We start from the raw sequence: 15782 nt of genomic DNA, 5'->3' as shown, positions 1-15782 counted from the left end.
CGCCCAATCAACGGCAGATTTTCGGCAACAGGCGGGTTTCCAACATTTACCGCCGCTGAGGTTGGTGCGGTGGAGAGCTACCTTATGACACAGACAGACAGACAGACAGACAGACAGACAGACAGACATTTATATACGCATTTATTTTTGTATAGTGACTTGGATGATTCGTGTTTAGGTACGTTTGTGCTGTCCATTGAGATATGTGTGCGGGTGAATGGTAGAATCAGCCTTCCTCCACAACTGACTGTGAAAAAAGAGCACGTCCAAAATGTTCTGAGCACAAACTAATCCATGACTTATAAGTAACACTTTTTTGTGAGTTTTTGTCTGTTTGTCAGTATTTGTTTTAAATTGTTTAGAATGTGATGTTTGATGTTGTATCTATACTCTAGACCAGTGGTTCTCAACCTTTCCAGGCTGTGGCACCCCAAAATAATCAGTTTAGTTGTGAGCTTGCAGATCGGCTATTTTCACAATATTTGCCTCTTTCTTGTATTATTTGACAATTTGTCCAATGTTTGATAAGTTTTTATAGTATAGTTTTTGATTACTTTTGATGCAATAATGGTCTTTTTTATTTTATTTTTAAGGTATTATAAAGGTCTTAAAAGTCCGTAAATTGTCACTTCACTGTCATCTGGGGACCCCCCCCCTCCAACTAAAATCATGTGGGGACCCCCCTGGTCAGGTTGGGAACCACTGCTCTAGACAGAGTTTTCGGGGGTTGGGGTCCAGTTCTAGACATCCAGTAGTATAGTGTCTGTTGGTGAGTTCTAGGACATCTCTTGCAGACGACTATAGAGGGGAAGAAGCATCTGTTACCTTGACGTGTGCTTCCCTTCCAGGACCATTTTCACCGGCGTTGGTCGTTACCGCTACGTGGACCCAGACTACGCCTTCACTGAGGATGAAGAGGGGCAGAGACACAAACACAGACAGATGTACCTGGACTTCATTGCACAGCTCAGACACACACGACTGCAGAGGACCGCGGCCAGGTACACGTCACATTATGCACCAATAAGCTTAATATTCAGTGAAAATAGAAGAGAGAAAAGAAAAAGAAATAATTAGTGGTATCGCTCTTCTCAACATCCAGGTCCATGGGTGACAAACAGCATGCAAAGTCGAATAATCATGTATAAACAATTAAGTACGAAATGATAAAAATGCTGATTATGCAATACACTCGAATAATATCTGTTACTATGTTTCTGTTTTTTGTTGTTTAATTTTATTTTTTTTTCTCTTGTTTGCTTTTTTCTATGTACCTGGCTTTTGTTTTGTTACGTATTATTATTATCACTGTTATTATGGCTATTATCATTAATGTTATTAGTTAAGTATTTTTGTTATTAGTATTATCATTTGTTATTGATTCTTTTTCCTTTTTCTTATGTAAAATAACTGAGGGTATGATGAAATGATAAATTAAGAGAACAAAAAGACAAAGAGAGAAGAAAAACAGTTAACTTGTATTTGTGCTGGGGGGAAAGGAATGGGGTAACGAAATGTTTTTAATGTTGAAAACCAAGTAAAAAGATATATATAAAAAAATATATATATATTCAGTGAAAATAGCAGATCTACAAGCTCACATTGCATCACAACGTCGTTTGTAGATCGGCTAATTTCAATGAAGAGATTTGGTGTAGAGGGAAAAAAGGAGCGGCACGATAGATCCCCGGGGGACCCCAGTCAACAAAATATGCAAGGTTTAAGTGGTTAAAGATTAGAACTGATTCAAATAATCTGAGATTAAGGGGAAGACTATTGCACAGACTGACAATTCTTCAGCCTAATCTAATCTTTGGCACTACCAAGAGCTCTTGGTTTAGAGACCACAGGAATTTCAGATTGCTTTAAAGGTTGAGTAGTTCACTGATGTAATCAGGGACATAACCGTGAAATGCTTTGTAGTGCATGTTATTAAAATGACATCTTGAGACACATAAAGTGCAAGAATCCTTAAAGTTATTTATATGCATTGAGAACACTTAAAAGGTAGGGTAAGTGATTTACTTTGGTTAAAATAAGTGTTAAATAGCTCTATATTCTGATGACACTCATTGCTATAGAGTGTTTGTTCAGTAAAAGGAGTCTCCCAATATCTCTCCAGCTCTTTATCAAACAGAAAAAGCATTTTCAGTGCTCTCTCCTGATTGGCTTACATTTTTTCACATACCTGAAAATGTACTATACGATCTGCTAAAGAGCTGGAAAGACCCCTGTGACCGAACACACACTCTGTAGCAATGATTACTATCAGAATGTAGTACTTTAACAAAAAATGTATATATACCAAAAAAATATCACTTACCCTACCTTTTAAAGTGGTTCAAATGGAAAAGTGACAGCCTTGTCAGTGGGATGGGTTTTGCATAAAGATGAGTGGCTGAATACTACCTGTGGTCTCACACGATAGCTTGGTGACTTTCTAAACCAGTGGTTTTCAACCTTTTTCATGCCAAGGACCCCTAAATTGATATACAATTGGCCGCGGACCCCCATTTGAAAATGTTTCGTGCCAGGGACCCCCAGAAGCAAAGATATCAGTTAATTTTCGCTTAAAAAATATATATGTATTCAAAGATATGCACTCTTTTTCAAGGTTTTTCAAAAATAGCAGATCTACAAGCTCATAGCGCGCTATGAGCTTGTAGATCTGCTATTTTTGAATAGCCAAAGCTAAGAGGTTAAAAATGATTGTGACGTTATGTAAACTAATTTTGCTGGTGACCCCCCTGGTACTCCCTCAAGGACCACTGGTGGTCCCCGGACCACTGGTTGAAAACCACTGTTTTAAACCTATAGTGAATGATAAAAAAAAACGTTTGAAATCACAAAAGAAAAGATAAGCAGTAGTGTAACTACTGTATGTGGTTTGTGGTTGCTATAGACACCAGGGGCAAGTTGAGGACGAGGTGGACATCGGAATTGTTCCGGCCCGGGGGCTGCTCCCGCCTCATCTCCACCTCGGCGACTTGGACCTCAGCACGGCAGCGGAGATACAGGAACTCTGTGACAGCCACAGTACCCTGGTGGCCAACAGCAGTGGTCCTCTGGCTAAAGCATCTATCACTGGGCAGGTTAGCAACAGCCAGGTAAGTTCCAAGATGGTGGTAACCAGGCAGCACCTGCAATACTATACTTACAACCAACTATCCCCTCAGTCACCTTGTATGCCTTTAAGTGTGCTGTTCTGTACATTTGAAGCTCAGTTAAAGGGATATTTGTCTCCGCCAGGCCGAAAGGCATAGCGAGAGAGTATGTTTTACCCCCTGTCCGTCCGTCCTTCTGTCTGTGAATAGCTAATCTCCGGCACCGTTGGCCCGGTCGCTGCGAAACTGTGCACACACACTCCCTGGATGCCAATTCAGAACCTCTGGCCCAAATGTTTCACTTGGGCCTGTTACAGCGCCACCAGGAGGCCGATTTGTGCGAAACCCATTTACTCCTACAGATTTTATCCAAACGTCATGCAAATCGGTACGCAGTATCTCTATAGTCATGTGATCAACACAGGATCTGTCCGATTTTCCATATTTCATAGGAGACCTGTGCTCCAAGGAGCGCTTCTTCTAGTTCACTTTCAAACTTTTTTTGAAGTGTACTTGGGCTTTTGTGAACACCCCAGACAGTTTTTGAGTTGCTTGATTCAGTACTTCATTTTAACAGACAGGCCCCCTTCCTATACAAACCTATTGTAACTTCAAACTCCATGTTAGATGTTAGATTCATTGAAAACACCCGTCCTTGGTTCAGGTGATTGATATTGTCCTTCTAATGCGTGAGGAGACTGTGTTTTCTCAATTACTTTTTTCAAGTACTAAGCACTTGTGCGTAGTATTTAGCAATTTTAAGAAGAAAAAAAGAGAGAGGGGTTTAATTACTTTTCCATTACATATCGCTACACTTGGCTTATGGATAAATGTGTGTAATCTCTGTGTTCATGTCAAGGTGCGGGTTTGTCCATATACATTGTATTTGTTCAAATACAATGTTCATGTATTTGCCAGAGAATCACTGGGTTTACTTCATATCCATAATAATACATTTTTCCCTTAAAGAAATTTAGGGAAAAAAATCCTTCTCACAGATTAAATTATTTTGCTATATAGTTACTGTATCGATTTTAAATCGTTAATAATCTGCTGATACCTACCAGGGAACGTAGAGTTCTGTGTCATCACTTCATTCATGTATACTTTAATTGTGTTTGTGTGACTAGCCAAGACATATTCCTTGTACTGCATGTGTGAATCTGGTTCTAGGTGACAGAGGAGGTGAACGTCGTTCCTTCAACCTGCCAGGAAGTACAAGACTGCAAGAGGGCTCTCACACCTTGGGAGCTTTACCAAGTGGTCATTGGTGAGGTCTAGTGCTATGTCCATCACTCATTGTCAAGGCTGGGAACTGTTTGAAATGTTTCCGGACTGATCACTGTGAAAATACTGATATTCTCCTGAGACATTGTTTAAATAGCAGCCACAGGTTCTTTCATGAAGTCAACCATTTGCGTTTAACAAAATCTAATCTCAAAATCTAAATTTAATCTCATAATGTACTCACCAGTGCCAACGTTTTATTGTTGATTTTTGTTTTTTTTCACGTCGCCATAGACCTTGTTAAAATCCTTAAAATTGAGCCGTGCACTGTTTGCAGACATCTGCCTGCTTCTACCACTGAAGAATACGTGTCAAACGGTGCCTCCATGTTGTAGTTAGAACGGTTTATGTTAAACAGTGATCGACGAGGAGAAGAAAACAACAAGGAGAAAATTGAGTTTCAGTTTCGTCATTAGAATGAAGGCTGACGGCATCGGCAAAACCGGAATCCCAAATAAGGGCTTTCCGGTGGTGTTACAATTAAATGGTCCGTGTAGAAAATTGAAAAAAGGTTGTTTTTTTTGAAAAAAAGGAAAAAGCACCACGGCCCGTAGGCTACGGGGATCGGCGCTTTACAGTTGGATTTATCGGCCCGGCGGGTACAGTGTTAAGGACGCAATGACACCTTTTCTGTTTTTTGGGGTTTTCGGGCCTAAAAGTATGGTAATCGGGCCTGCCGGCAATAGGTGCCCTTTTTAAATTCCAGCCCCTGCCTCTCCAAATCCCTCTGCACGTCCCTGGTGTCAAGCCACAGATATCACAATTAAATTAAATGTGTGTGTGTGAGGTGGTGCAAAGAGCCTCAAACTACTGTATCTCCCCCCGCCCCCAACCAGGCCCCTTGATGGTGGATCTCGGCATGGTGTGTGTGCAGTCGGTGTGCGTCCAGAGGCTTGAGCTGGTCAACCAGCTGTCTACAAGTGTCTGGGTGCAGCTCCAGGTGAACTGTCCCGAGCTTCGGCGGACCTCGCCCGTCTCCCACGTCCTGCCGCCGCGGTCGCGCGCCTCGCTGCCCCTCATGTTTCAGAGCAACACGCTGGGCCTCTTCCACAGGTCGGTTACTAGAGTTGTTGCCGAAAAGCTGCCGATACCGCCTAAAACACTGGTCTCGGTATCGGCGACTATGCCAGTCTATGCCGATCCGATAGCATGGTGTTAAATCTTAGCATAGCACAATGCAACCAAAATCACATTCAAGTTTAACTAATGTCTGTCTGACTTTTACTCCACTACAATTATTCAACAGCTTTAGTTACTTTGCAGATTTGGATTATTATCACAAAACATACATTAACCACTTTAGTCCTATATATATTTCAGCCATTTGAAAATAGCAGATCTACAAGCTCACGCTGCGTCGCGATGGGACGCAGTGGGAGCTTGTAGATCTGCTATTTGCAACAGATTTGTCCACATTTTTAACCTGTGAAATTGGACATTCTGCACAAATGAGTACTTTTACTTTCACTTGTACTTGTAACAGAGTATATCTACATTGCAGCATTGATACTTTTACTTAAGTAAAGCATGTGAGAACTTATTCCATCACTGTTAGTGCCCACTCTTCTTGTGTCCAGTGGAAACACCATCAATGATAGTAGAACCAAGCAGTTTGTTTGTTTGTTTGTTTGTGTGTTTGTGTACCTCAGGACCGTCTCGTACACGGTGAACCAGCAGCACCCTGGCCAGGTGGTGGTCCGCGCCCAGGTGGTCCCCGTGGCTCTGGAACTGTCCACCGGCCACCTGGTGCTGGGCCCCAGCTCGGCCCTGATGCTGGCCCAGTCCGAATACAGGAGCACCGTCACCCTGAAGAACCGCCGCAATCACCCCGCGGACTTCACCTGGAAACCGCTGGTCACCGACAGAGGCGTCCTGTTCTCCATGCGGCCTGCTGCAGGTTAGCACGCTTTAGCTTTAGATCAGGGGTCTTCAACAGGGGCTCCGGGACCCCTAGGGGGTCCTCAGAGCTACTATAGGGGGTCCGCCAAATCTTTGTGTGATAGGATTTCGTTTTTTTTTAACCACTTGAACCCTAGAATTCCTTTTCTGAGGGGAACATTAGCCGAAAATAGCCGATCTACAAGCTCACAACGCCTCGCGCTGCGAGGCGTTGAGAGCTTGTAGATCGGCTATTTTTGGCAAAGAGGCTATAGGTGTAGAGGGAAAAAATAGCAGACTAAGTAAAAAAAAAGCTTTAATCTGAAACACAATTTTATACAATATAGAGTAGGGGGTCCCTGCTTCATCTCTCTCTCAGCTAGGGGGTCCTTGGCCTGAAAACGTTGAAGACCCCTGCTTTAGATCATTTAGATGTTTTTTTTACTGTGTGTGTGAGTGTGTGTGTGTGTGTGTGTGTGTGTGTGTGTGTGTGTGTGTGTGTGTGTGTGTGTGTGTGTGTGTGTGTGTGTGTGTGTGTGTGTGTGTGTGTGTGTGTGTGTGTGTGTGTGTGTGTGTGTGTGTGAGTGTAAAACATATTCCAGGTGGAAAACATGTTTATAGAAAGGCATCAAAAGAAGAATGTTACGAAAATTGTTATACATTACTTTTTCACCCGAGCATAACCACATGATCTCTAGTTTCCCTATTCTGGGGCAAACATTCAATGAAACTAGCCGGTCCACAAGCTGAAGAGATTTTGTGTAGAAGGGGGAAAAAAAAAGAAGCGGACCAAGTTTATAGACCCCTGGGGGACTTTGGTCAACAAAGTGAAAAGCGTTAAATTGCTGAACTGTTCTGTGTGTGTGTGTGTGTGTGTGTGTGTGTGTGTGTGTGTGTGTGTGTGTGTGTGTGTGTGTGTGTGTGTGTGTGTGTGTGTGTGTGTGTGTGTGTGTGTGTGTGTGTGTGTGTGTGTGTGTGTGTGTGTGTGTGTGTGTGTGTGTGTGTGTGTGTGTGTGTGTGTGTGTTGTGTGTTCTCCCCAGGCACAGTGGAGGCGTGCAGAGAGTTAGACTGTGAGGTGGTGTGGCAGCCCTCCTTCTCCTCGCCTCTAGAGGGACACTTTGACCTGTGCGTCCATAATGGCAGCGTCCAGCGCCTGCACTGCGTGACCAAGGTCTGCCACTCATTCATTCATTAACCCTTCAAGACGAGGGAACGCATCTCTTGTCATTTTAAGATTTCTTTGACTATTCAAAAATAGCAGATCTACAAGCTCATACATTTGCTTTCCCTTCATCAAAAAACGTGGCTGCTGAGCTGAAATAGAGAAGGGATTCTCTTAAGTGTTTTTGATTGATTGAATAATTAATTAACAGTTTGCAAAAAAAGTAGTACAGAGGTAAAGTTATACAATAATTCTAAAAGAATAATACAAAAAGCCCTGAGGGCTTGTTTCAGTGTGATGTAACTGTGCAAATAAAAGTGAGATTAGATAAATGCTAGTGATTGTAATTTATTTTTGCATACGTTTTACAATTATATACTGTGTGTGTGTGTGTGTGTGTGTGTGTGTGTGTGTGTGTGTGTGTGTGTGTGTGTGTGTGTGTGTGTGTTTGTGTGAGACTGTGTGTGAGACTGTGTGTGACTGTGTGTATGTGACTGTGTGTGTGTGTGTCAGGTTGGGTTGAGCAAAGTCCAGCTGTCAGAGAGACATGTGATGTTTGGCTCTGTGGCTCTAAACGTCCCCTCTGTGAGGACCTCCGTCTTACACAACACTGGCCTCAACCACGCCTACTACCAGGTTAACACACACACACACACACACACACACACACACACACACACACACACACACACACAGATCAGGAGTCTGTTCTATGTGATTGTGTATGTTATGGTTAGTGAAGCCAGCGAGATAGACTTGCTTCATAGCATGGGGCCCAGTTCACTCACACTCATGGTACGTGTGTGTGTGTGTGTGTGTGTGTGTGTGTGTGTGTGTGTGTGTGTGTGTGTGTGTGTGTGTGTGTGTGTGTGTGTGTGTGTGTGTGTGTGTGTGTGTGTGTGTGTGTGTGTGTGTTAGGTGCTGGATGTGTGTCCTCTCCCAGGCATGTGTGTGTCTCCATCAGAGGGGCTGGTACCAGTGGGGGGGCAGGCAGTGCTGAACATTCATTTCAACCCGGATGCCGTCATCAAGTTTGACACCAGAGTGGAGGTGTGTGTGTGGGCGAGTGTGTGTGTACATTTCATGAAGAGATAGTTACATTCACATGCTTAAATGTAATCATGTGTGTGTGTGTGTGTGTGTGTGTGTGTGTGTGTGTGTGTGTGTGTGTGTGTGTGTGTGTGTGTGTGTGTGTGTGTGTGCTTGTCTGTGTGTGTGTGTGTGTGTGTGTGTGTGCGTGGGCATTCAACAGCAGAGCAGGAGTCAGGTGTGAGTGTTGTTGACCTCCAGAGCCACCAGACAGTCAACTGTTCCCTGGACTTCTACCCCACAGAGGTGAGACAGACAGACAGACAGACAGACAGACAGACAGACAGCTATTTGCTTTAAAATTGTAAACTGTAGAGAGAGGTCGATATTTCGACATTTGATTCTGTCAAAAAATATATTTGAATAGCCTATTTAATTATATTATATGCTATATTTAATAAATACCATTTTTCTTTTGCAGTTTTCAAATATTCTTTGACGCAAAATGAAAAATGTTATGGTCATGGATTCACCAGGCGCCTGGATGGCTTGGTTCCAGGCTTAAATAATGAACATAAATATTTTTGGAAATCTCTATGGCAGTGGGTTCTCAAACGTTTTCATGCCAAGGACCCCCAAAATTATATGTATTTGGCTGCGGACCCCCATCTCAAATACGTTGTTCCAGGGACCCCCAGAAGCACAGATTTGAGTTACAAATGTTCGCTTAAAAATATGTATATATTCAAAGGTTTGCACAACTGTTCACAAGTAAAAAAAAAAATAGCAGATCTGCAAGCTCATAGCGCGGCACTCGGTGCCGCGCTATGACCTTGTAGATCTGCTATTTTTGAATAGCCGAAGTATAAACTTTGAGAACCAATGCTCTATGGGCTGAATGAATGGGCTTTCTATCCGTGGAACCACAAAACAGCCGCCACTGCTATGCTCTGTTCTCTTGTTGACGACCCCTCATGTGCGTCCGTCTGTCTGTCTGTCTGTCTGTCTGTCTGTCTGTCTGTCTGTCTGTCTGTCTGCCTGGCCCTCCCTGCAGGTGGCAGGTTATGACTTCATCCTGCCGGTGACGGTCAACGGTGTGAGCTGTCTCTCCTCCTCCCCTCCTCCTCCCTCTCCACTACCCGCCTCCTCCACCGCCCCCTCCCTCGCTCCCCGCTCCCCTACTTCTTCTTCCTCCGTCTCTCCATGGTCTGTCTGCCGCGGTGGCAGGCACATCGTCACGCCGCGGCCCCGGCCCCTGCGCGTTCCCATGGAGCCGTGTCACGTGCAAGCCACAGGTCAGCTCAATTCAATTCAAACAACTTTATTGTCCTTTCGGAACTTCGTTTGTGCAGTGGTTAAAAAGACAAACATACATATAGTCAATACATATATACCTATGTCACTATAAAAGACACAAAGTACATTTAAAACTACTACTTAAAAGCATGATAAAACTTAAAAGCATGGAAAAAAATCACACCTGTGTGAAGGTAGCGGCGCCTTTGATACATTTTGTCATCAATAAGTGTTTAAATGTGTTTATAGCCACGTGTCACGTGAAGCTTGACCAATCACTTTGTTGACGTGTCTGACCAATCAGAACGTTGACGCAAAAGCCAGGTATAGAGGGCTAATATCCGCTCTATACCTAAAGGTATAGAGCGGCTAGCGCCGCTAAAAAATCACACCCTGTGTGAAGTGAGTGGTGCCTTGCTTAGCTTGGCTAACATGTTCAATCAGCCAAGCTAACATGTCCAATGTTAGCTTGGCTGATGGCACTGATGTCACTTTGAAACATGTAAACAATGTTTCAAAGTGACACACCTATTTTTAGGGCTCTATTTCGTCATGCGTCTCGCTAGCCAATCAAAGCACACCCTTTCAACATGTCACGTGATGCTTGACCAATGTTAGCTTGGTGGACACACGGACATACAGACATACATACGGACACACAGACAAAGCCACGTATAGGAGTGGTTGCCTTCAGCACCACGCAAAAACAATATGTTATATTGCAACCTATGTGTTAGCGTGTTCACTACTAGCGTCCATCAGGTGGAATAGTCCAACGTGCTTGAGGGGGGGGGGGGGGGGGCTCCACCAGACCTAGATGTTCAGCAGTCTGATGGAGGTAGGTACAAAGCTATATGAGCCCCTTTTTTGTGAGTTTCGAAGCTCTGTAACGACGGCCTGAGGGCATCAGTTTGTAGTGAGTGTGAAGTGTGTGTGTATCCTCCACTATTTGAGAGGCCTTCTTTACTGTCCGTTTCTTGTGGATGCCGCTGAGTGGCTCCTGGTTCTTTCCCAATGATCTTGCCACTGATCTTAACAACCCTGTCGAGAGGTTTCCGGTTGATGTCAGCTCAGTGGTTCCCAAACCTTTTAGCTCAAGCCCCAAAATTAGCCCATTGAGGCCTGAGGTTCCGATTCTACAAATGTCCTCTAAATCAGTTTTTTGAAAAAACATATGTTGCTATGTCAGTGGTTCTCAAAATGGTTCATGTCAAGGACCCCCAAAATGTATATGTATTTGGTCGCGGACCCCCATCTCAAAATCAAAGTTGTTCCAGGGACCCCCCAGCAGCAAAGATTTGAGTTACACATGTTCGCTTTAAAAATATATATATTCAAAGATTTGCACACATTTTCACAATCTTTCAAAAATAGCAGATCTACAAGCTCGTAGCGCGGCACTCGTGCCGCGCTATGAGCTTGTATATCTGCTATTTTTGAATAGCCAAAGTGTAAAATAATGCTTTTTAGCTCAAATGAAAAAGTGACAGAACAGATGCGTTCCAGATCTACAAGCTTGCAGATCTGCTATTTTCACTACTTCTTAAACCTTTTTCTTTTATTTAACCCATTAAGCCCGACGACGCATCTGTGTCATGACTCATTTATGATTTGAGCTAAAAAGCATTATTTTACACTTTGGCTATTCAAAAGTAGCAGATCGAGTGCAGCGCTACGAGCTTGTAGATCTGCTATTTTTTGAAAAATCATGAAAATGATCTTTGAATATATATATTTTTTAAAGCGAACATTTGTAACTGTTTTATTGCCTATACCTTTCATTATTATTGTTAGTCTATGACCAATGCTCTTTTCTTTGTCCATGCAGTGCTGTGCGCTCCTTTGGAAATGTCCCCCTCTAGCCTCAAGTTCCATGTGGAACCTCTGGCACCACAGTCTACCTTTACTCAGGTATTTGGTCCTTTTCCTCCCATCTTCCATGCTGTTCTTTCTTCCATCCTCCTTAATTTCACGTTATTCATAGCAATGTTCCCTCATCCCTTCCGTTCCTAATTTGCATTCCAATTATCTCCCTAATCTTCGAAATCTTCGTACAGTCCCATCTTTCTTCTCTATCCAGGTACTGGTTTCTTTAGTATGCACCAGTAATCAGCCGCATAAACCGGTTGATTACAAGCGTGTGCATTCCTTTGCTGTGGGAGCTAGTATTAATCTCCTAAAGCAGGGGTTTTCAACAGGGGGTCCGGGACCCCTAGGGGGTCCTCAGAGTTACTACAGGGGGTCCGCCAAATCTTTGTGTGATATGATTTTTTTTTACCTTAACCATTTGAACCCTAGCATCCCTTTTATGAGGAGAACTTTAGCCAAACATAGCAGATCTACAAGCTCACAACGCCTCGCGCTGCGAGGCGTTGTGAGCTTGTAGATCTGCTATGTTTGGCAAAGAGCTATCGGTGTAGAGGGAAAAAAGAGCAGACCAAGTAAACAAAAAAAGTTGAATCTGAAACACAATTTCATACAATATAGAGGGGGTCCCTGCTTCATCTCTCTCTCAGCTAGGGGGTCCTTGGGCTGAAAACGTTGTCCTAAAGACTCACCTATATAAAATAAATGTAGAGAAAAATCTAATCTCTCTTTTCTCCCGCTCTCCCTCTCTCTCTCCCTCTCTCTCTCTCCAGACAGTGGAGCTGAAGGCAGCGTGTGTAGACAGCGTGTGTTGGCAGAGTGTTGCGTCATGTGGTCACAGTGTGTGCTGGCGGTTGGACGGCGGCGGCGGCAGCAGCAGAGAGGAGCAGATGATCACGGTGTGTCCGGCGTCAGGGAGGCTGGAGGCCGGACAGTGTGTCCGCCTGGCCGTCAGCCTGAGGCCCAGCGCTGTCAACAACACGGGTACAACAAACACACTTTGATGTCATGATTTGGTTTGGACACCAATCATGATCGATGTCATGATTGGTGTCCAGGGGTCACCGCCATGCTGGCTTGTGGCCTATTTTTGCCATGGACATACAAAATGAGTGGACAATAATATTACCAGAAACACATAAATGTGTGCAAATCAAAGATTTGCACACATTTTCTAGCTAAAAAAAAAATAGATCTACAAGCTTGTAGATCTGCTATGTTTTTTAATAGAATTCATTTAGACACTTAAGCTCAGAAATAACCAGACCGTTAATGAACCATTTACCATTTATTAAACCACTAGAGTTTCGGGGGGCTACGCCCCCCTCAACCCCAGCCGCGCACGGGGCCCAGCGTGGGTGCGTGTATATTGGGGTACCCAAATCGCCGGAGTAAAAGTGTCCAAAAGGAAAAAAAAAAAAAAATTTGGAAAAAATGTTAATAGTGATTGTTACTTTGGTGGTCCGCGGACCCCCTGGTGGTCCGCCGACCCCTGTAAGTGTTGGGACCCCCGGGGACCCCCCTGGAACATGGCGGACCCCTTCGGCAGTTTTTTTTTTTTTCATGCACGGTTTGCTTGTTTCTGTCGCTTGTTTTTTAAAACCTGGCAGCAAACTTGGCAACCCGACTGACATCACTGACCTATCCTTGGTATTTGTACTTCCGGGTTGCATAATGATGACATCACTGTCGAGTCCTGTGGTGTCATGAACCTAGGCAGGTTTGTTTACCAGATTACCCTGGGCAGCGTGCTGTGCTGTGGCCGACTGGCCGTGGCTGTTTGTTTTTGTGTTTGGGATGAACATGGCACGTGAAGGACGGACATATTGTGATCGAGACATGAGTGAAGTGAAAGTAACGGCCTGGGTGGAACAAAGGAGGTACGTAAGAAGGGGGGGGGGTTGAAGCAAAGGAGCTGTGTGTGTGGTGTTGTGGAGGACATGGGCAGAGTGCAATGGCGGCCGCTCGCGTTGTTTCGGCGAAACCCGTCGCCGTGCGGTGTCGGGTTGCGCGGTGGAAAAGGTGTAGTGAGCAATGAGATGTCCCCTACGCGACGCGTAAATTCAGCGCGGCCGCCGTGGCGAGTCAGTTGGCGACATGTGGTCTGGCGTTGCGTTGTTTATTCGATAACAGAGCTGTGGGGTGTCCGCACCGAGGGTGCGGAAGTCGCTCGCCATTTATATAGTTAGATAACCCATATATGCAATGACATTGCATTCACGTTTGGTGGTGTGACTCATGTGATATACAGATTCCTGTGCAAACATGTCACAGATCTTCAATCACAAATCCCCAGAGCAGAGCATAAAATACAGTTTTACAAAACATTGAACCTTCAATGCATAATTAAACAACCACAATCATAGTACGATCCATAGACACACAGTACAATACACAGAATCATAGAACCACAGTACAAACACAGAATCAACCTTTAACAATAATAACTAGAAGCCACGGGGAGGAGGCCGGGGAGGTGGAGGAAATTTGAAAACAAGCAGCTGTACACACCGCTTAGACAGCGAAGCACGTAGACTGAACAGAAAACAGAGGCTGCTTAAATGAACCGCCCGAGTTGCACTGTGGGTATGAGGGCGTCAGTAATTAGCTTGGAGCGAATGAGAATGACAAGAGGTTGAACATACTGACTTAAAGGAGTACGACTGTATAACTGATAGCGAATGGGGGGGGGGGGGTCCGGAGAGTGTGAATGTAGTACATAAACATTCTGCCTTCCGCGTCTACATGAACTATCGTTGCACTGAATTTCATTTAGAAGTGTGTGACAGAGTCACCCGGCTGGCCCTGCTCCTCTACCTGGGGGAGGAGAAGGAGGAGGGAGGCCAGAGGAGGGGCACAAGGGAGGAGAAAGGTCACCTCCCCTACAGGGAGCTGGACGTCACCGTCTTCCTCCACCTCCCCACCCTCACCATCGTGCCCTCCTCCCCAGTCCTCACCCCAACGCCTCTGGATAGAAGCACTACGGCCACCCTCACCCTGTTGGCTTCGGGGTATCCTAGGTATGCACGCACGCACAATTTTTTAAGTATTTGTACTTTACTTGAGTATTTGTAATACTTTTACTTCTACTCCACTACATCTCGGATCCAAATATTGTACTTTTACTCCACTGCATTTATTTGAAAACTTGAGTTACTTGTTACTTTGTAGATTTGGATTATTATTACAAAACATACATGAACCACTTCAGCCCTATATACATTTCGGCCATTTGAAAATAGCAGATCTATAAGCTCACAATGTGTCGGAGCTTGTAGATCTGCTATTTTCAAAAGTTTTTTAGCGGTGCCAACCGCTCTACACTTGACTTTGTCCGTATGTCCGTCCGTCCGTCCGTCCGTCCGTCCGTCCGTCCGGATGAGCACGGGATGAGCACGGCAAAGAAGCAACACATACAAACACACGCACACACACACACACACACACACACACACACACACACACACACACACACACACACACACACACACACACACACACGGACTTGGAGATTGCCTATGCCATCTCTCCTCTCATTGGCCACACGTGCCACTGGATATCAAAGAGCGGTCCAGGGACCCCCAGCGTATGAGCACGGGATGAGCACGGGATTTTAAACAGCTATAACTCCAGTTTCCAGCATGCCACCAAGTCCAAATTCAGTATGTGGCCTTAGACCACCAATAGGGACGAGCATGCATTGCTGAAGCCCCGCCCCCTCTGTCCAGGGACCCCCCACCAATAGGGACGAACTGAAATGAGTTAAGCCCCGCCCCAAAGGCACCGCTTCCTTCACACAGGGTGTGATTTTTTTTTTTGAAAACTTGTGAAATGGGACATTCTGCATAATGAGTACTTTTACTTTCTGTATTCTAAGTACACTTTTATGCCAATACTTTTGTACTTTTACTCAAGTAAATTTTGAATTCCGGACTGTTTTATTTTGTAATGGAGTATTTCTACATTGCAGTATCGATACTTTTACCAAGTAAAACATTTGAGCACTTTTCCCACCACTGACAAAAACACACCATGTGATGTCTGTGCTGTCGTTCAAAACAATGAAGTCCCTGTCCTACCCCCTGCCAACCTCTCTCTCTCTCTCTCTCTCTGTTACGGTCAGTGGGACCATTGTGTCGGTGGAGGTGGAGGACGTGGA

General features: G+C 44.5%; 1 protein-coding gene across 1 annotated transcript in view; it reads left to right on the top strand.

Moving 5' to 3' along the window:
* Window positions 1-15782, top strand: part of LOC311040558 (cilia- and flagella-associated protein 47-like) — a gene marked incomplete at both ends in the record, with an annotated part of 83351 nt that overhangs the window by 20837 nt on the left and 46732 nt on the right. The window contains 14 exons of the mRNA XM_084050889.1: window positions 849-1001; window positions 2903-3107; window positions 3964-3969; window positions 4278-4374; window positions 5228-5444; window positions 6041-6288; window positions 7311-7441; window positions 7946-8068; window positions 8351-8482; window positions 8723-8767; window positions 9516-9756; window positions 11586-11668; window positions 12397-12607; window positions 14400-14643. Of these exons, the coding sequence (XP_083907015.1) occupies window positions 849-1001; window positions 2903-3107; window positions 3964-3969; window positions 4278-4374; window positions 5228-5444; window positions 6041-6288; window positions 7311-7441; window positions 7946-8068; window positions 8351-8482; window positions 8723-8767; window positions 9516-9756; window positions 11586-11668; window positions 12397-12607; window positions 14400-14643 (2136 nt within the window). The remainder of the gene's footprint in view (window positions 1-848; window positions 1002-2902; window positions 3108-3963; window positions 3970-4277; window positions 4375-5227; window positions 5445-6040; window positions 6289-7310; window positions 7442-7945; window positions 8069-8350; window positions 8483-8722; window positions 8768-9515; window positions 9757-11585; window positions 11669-12396; window positions 12608-14399; window positions 14644-15782) is intronic.

Source organism: Gymnoscopelus microlampas (assembly GCF_963454915.1).
Source record: "Gymnoscopelus microlampas genome assembly, chromosome: 24".
Classification (NCBI taxonomy): domain Eukaryota; kingdom Metazoa; phylum Chordata; class Actinopteri; order Myctophiformes; family Myctophidae; genus Gymnoscopelus; species Gymnoscopelus microlampas.
The sequence above is the reverse complement of the archived record's forward strand: the minus strand, read 5'-3'. Positions and strand labels throughout refer to the sequence as shown.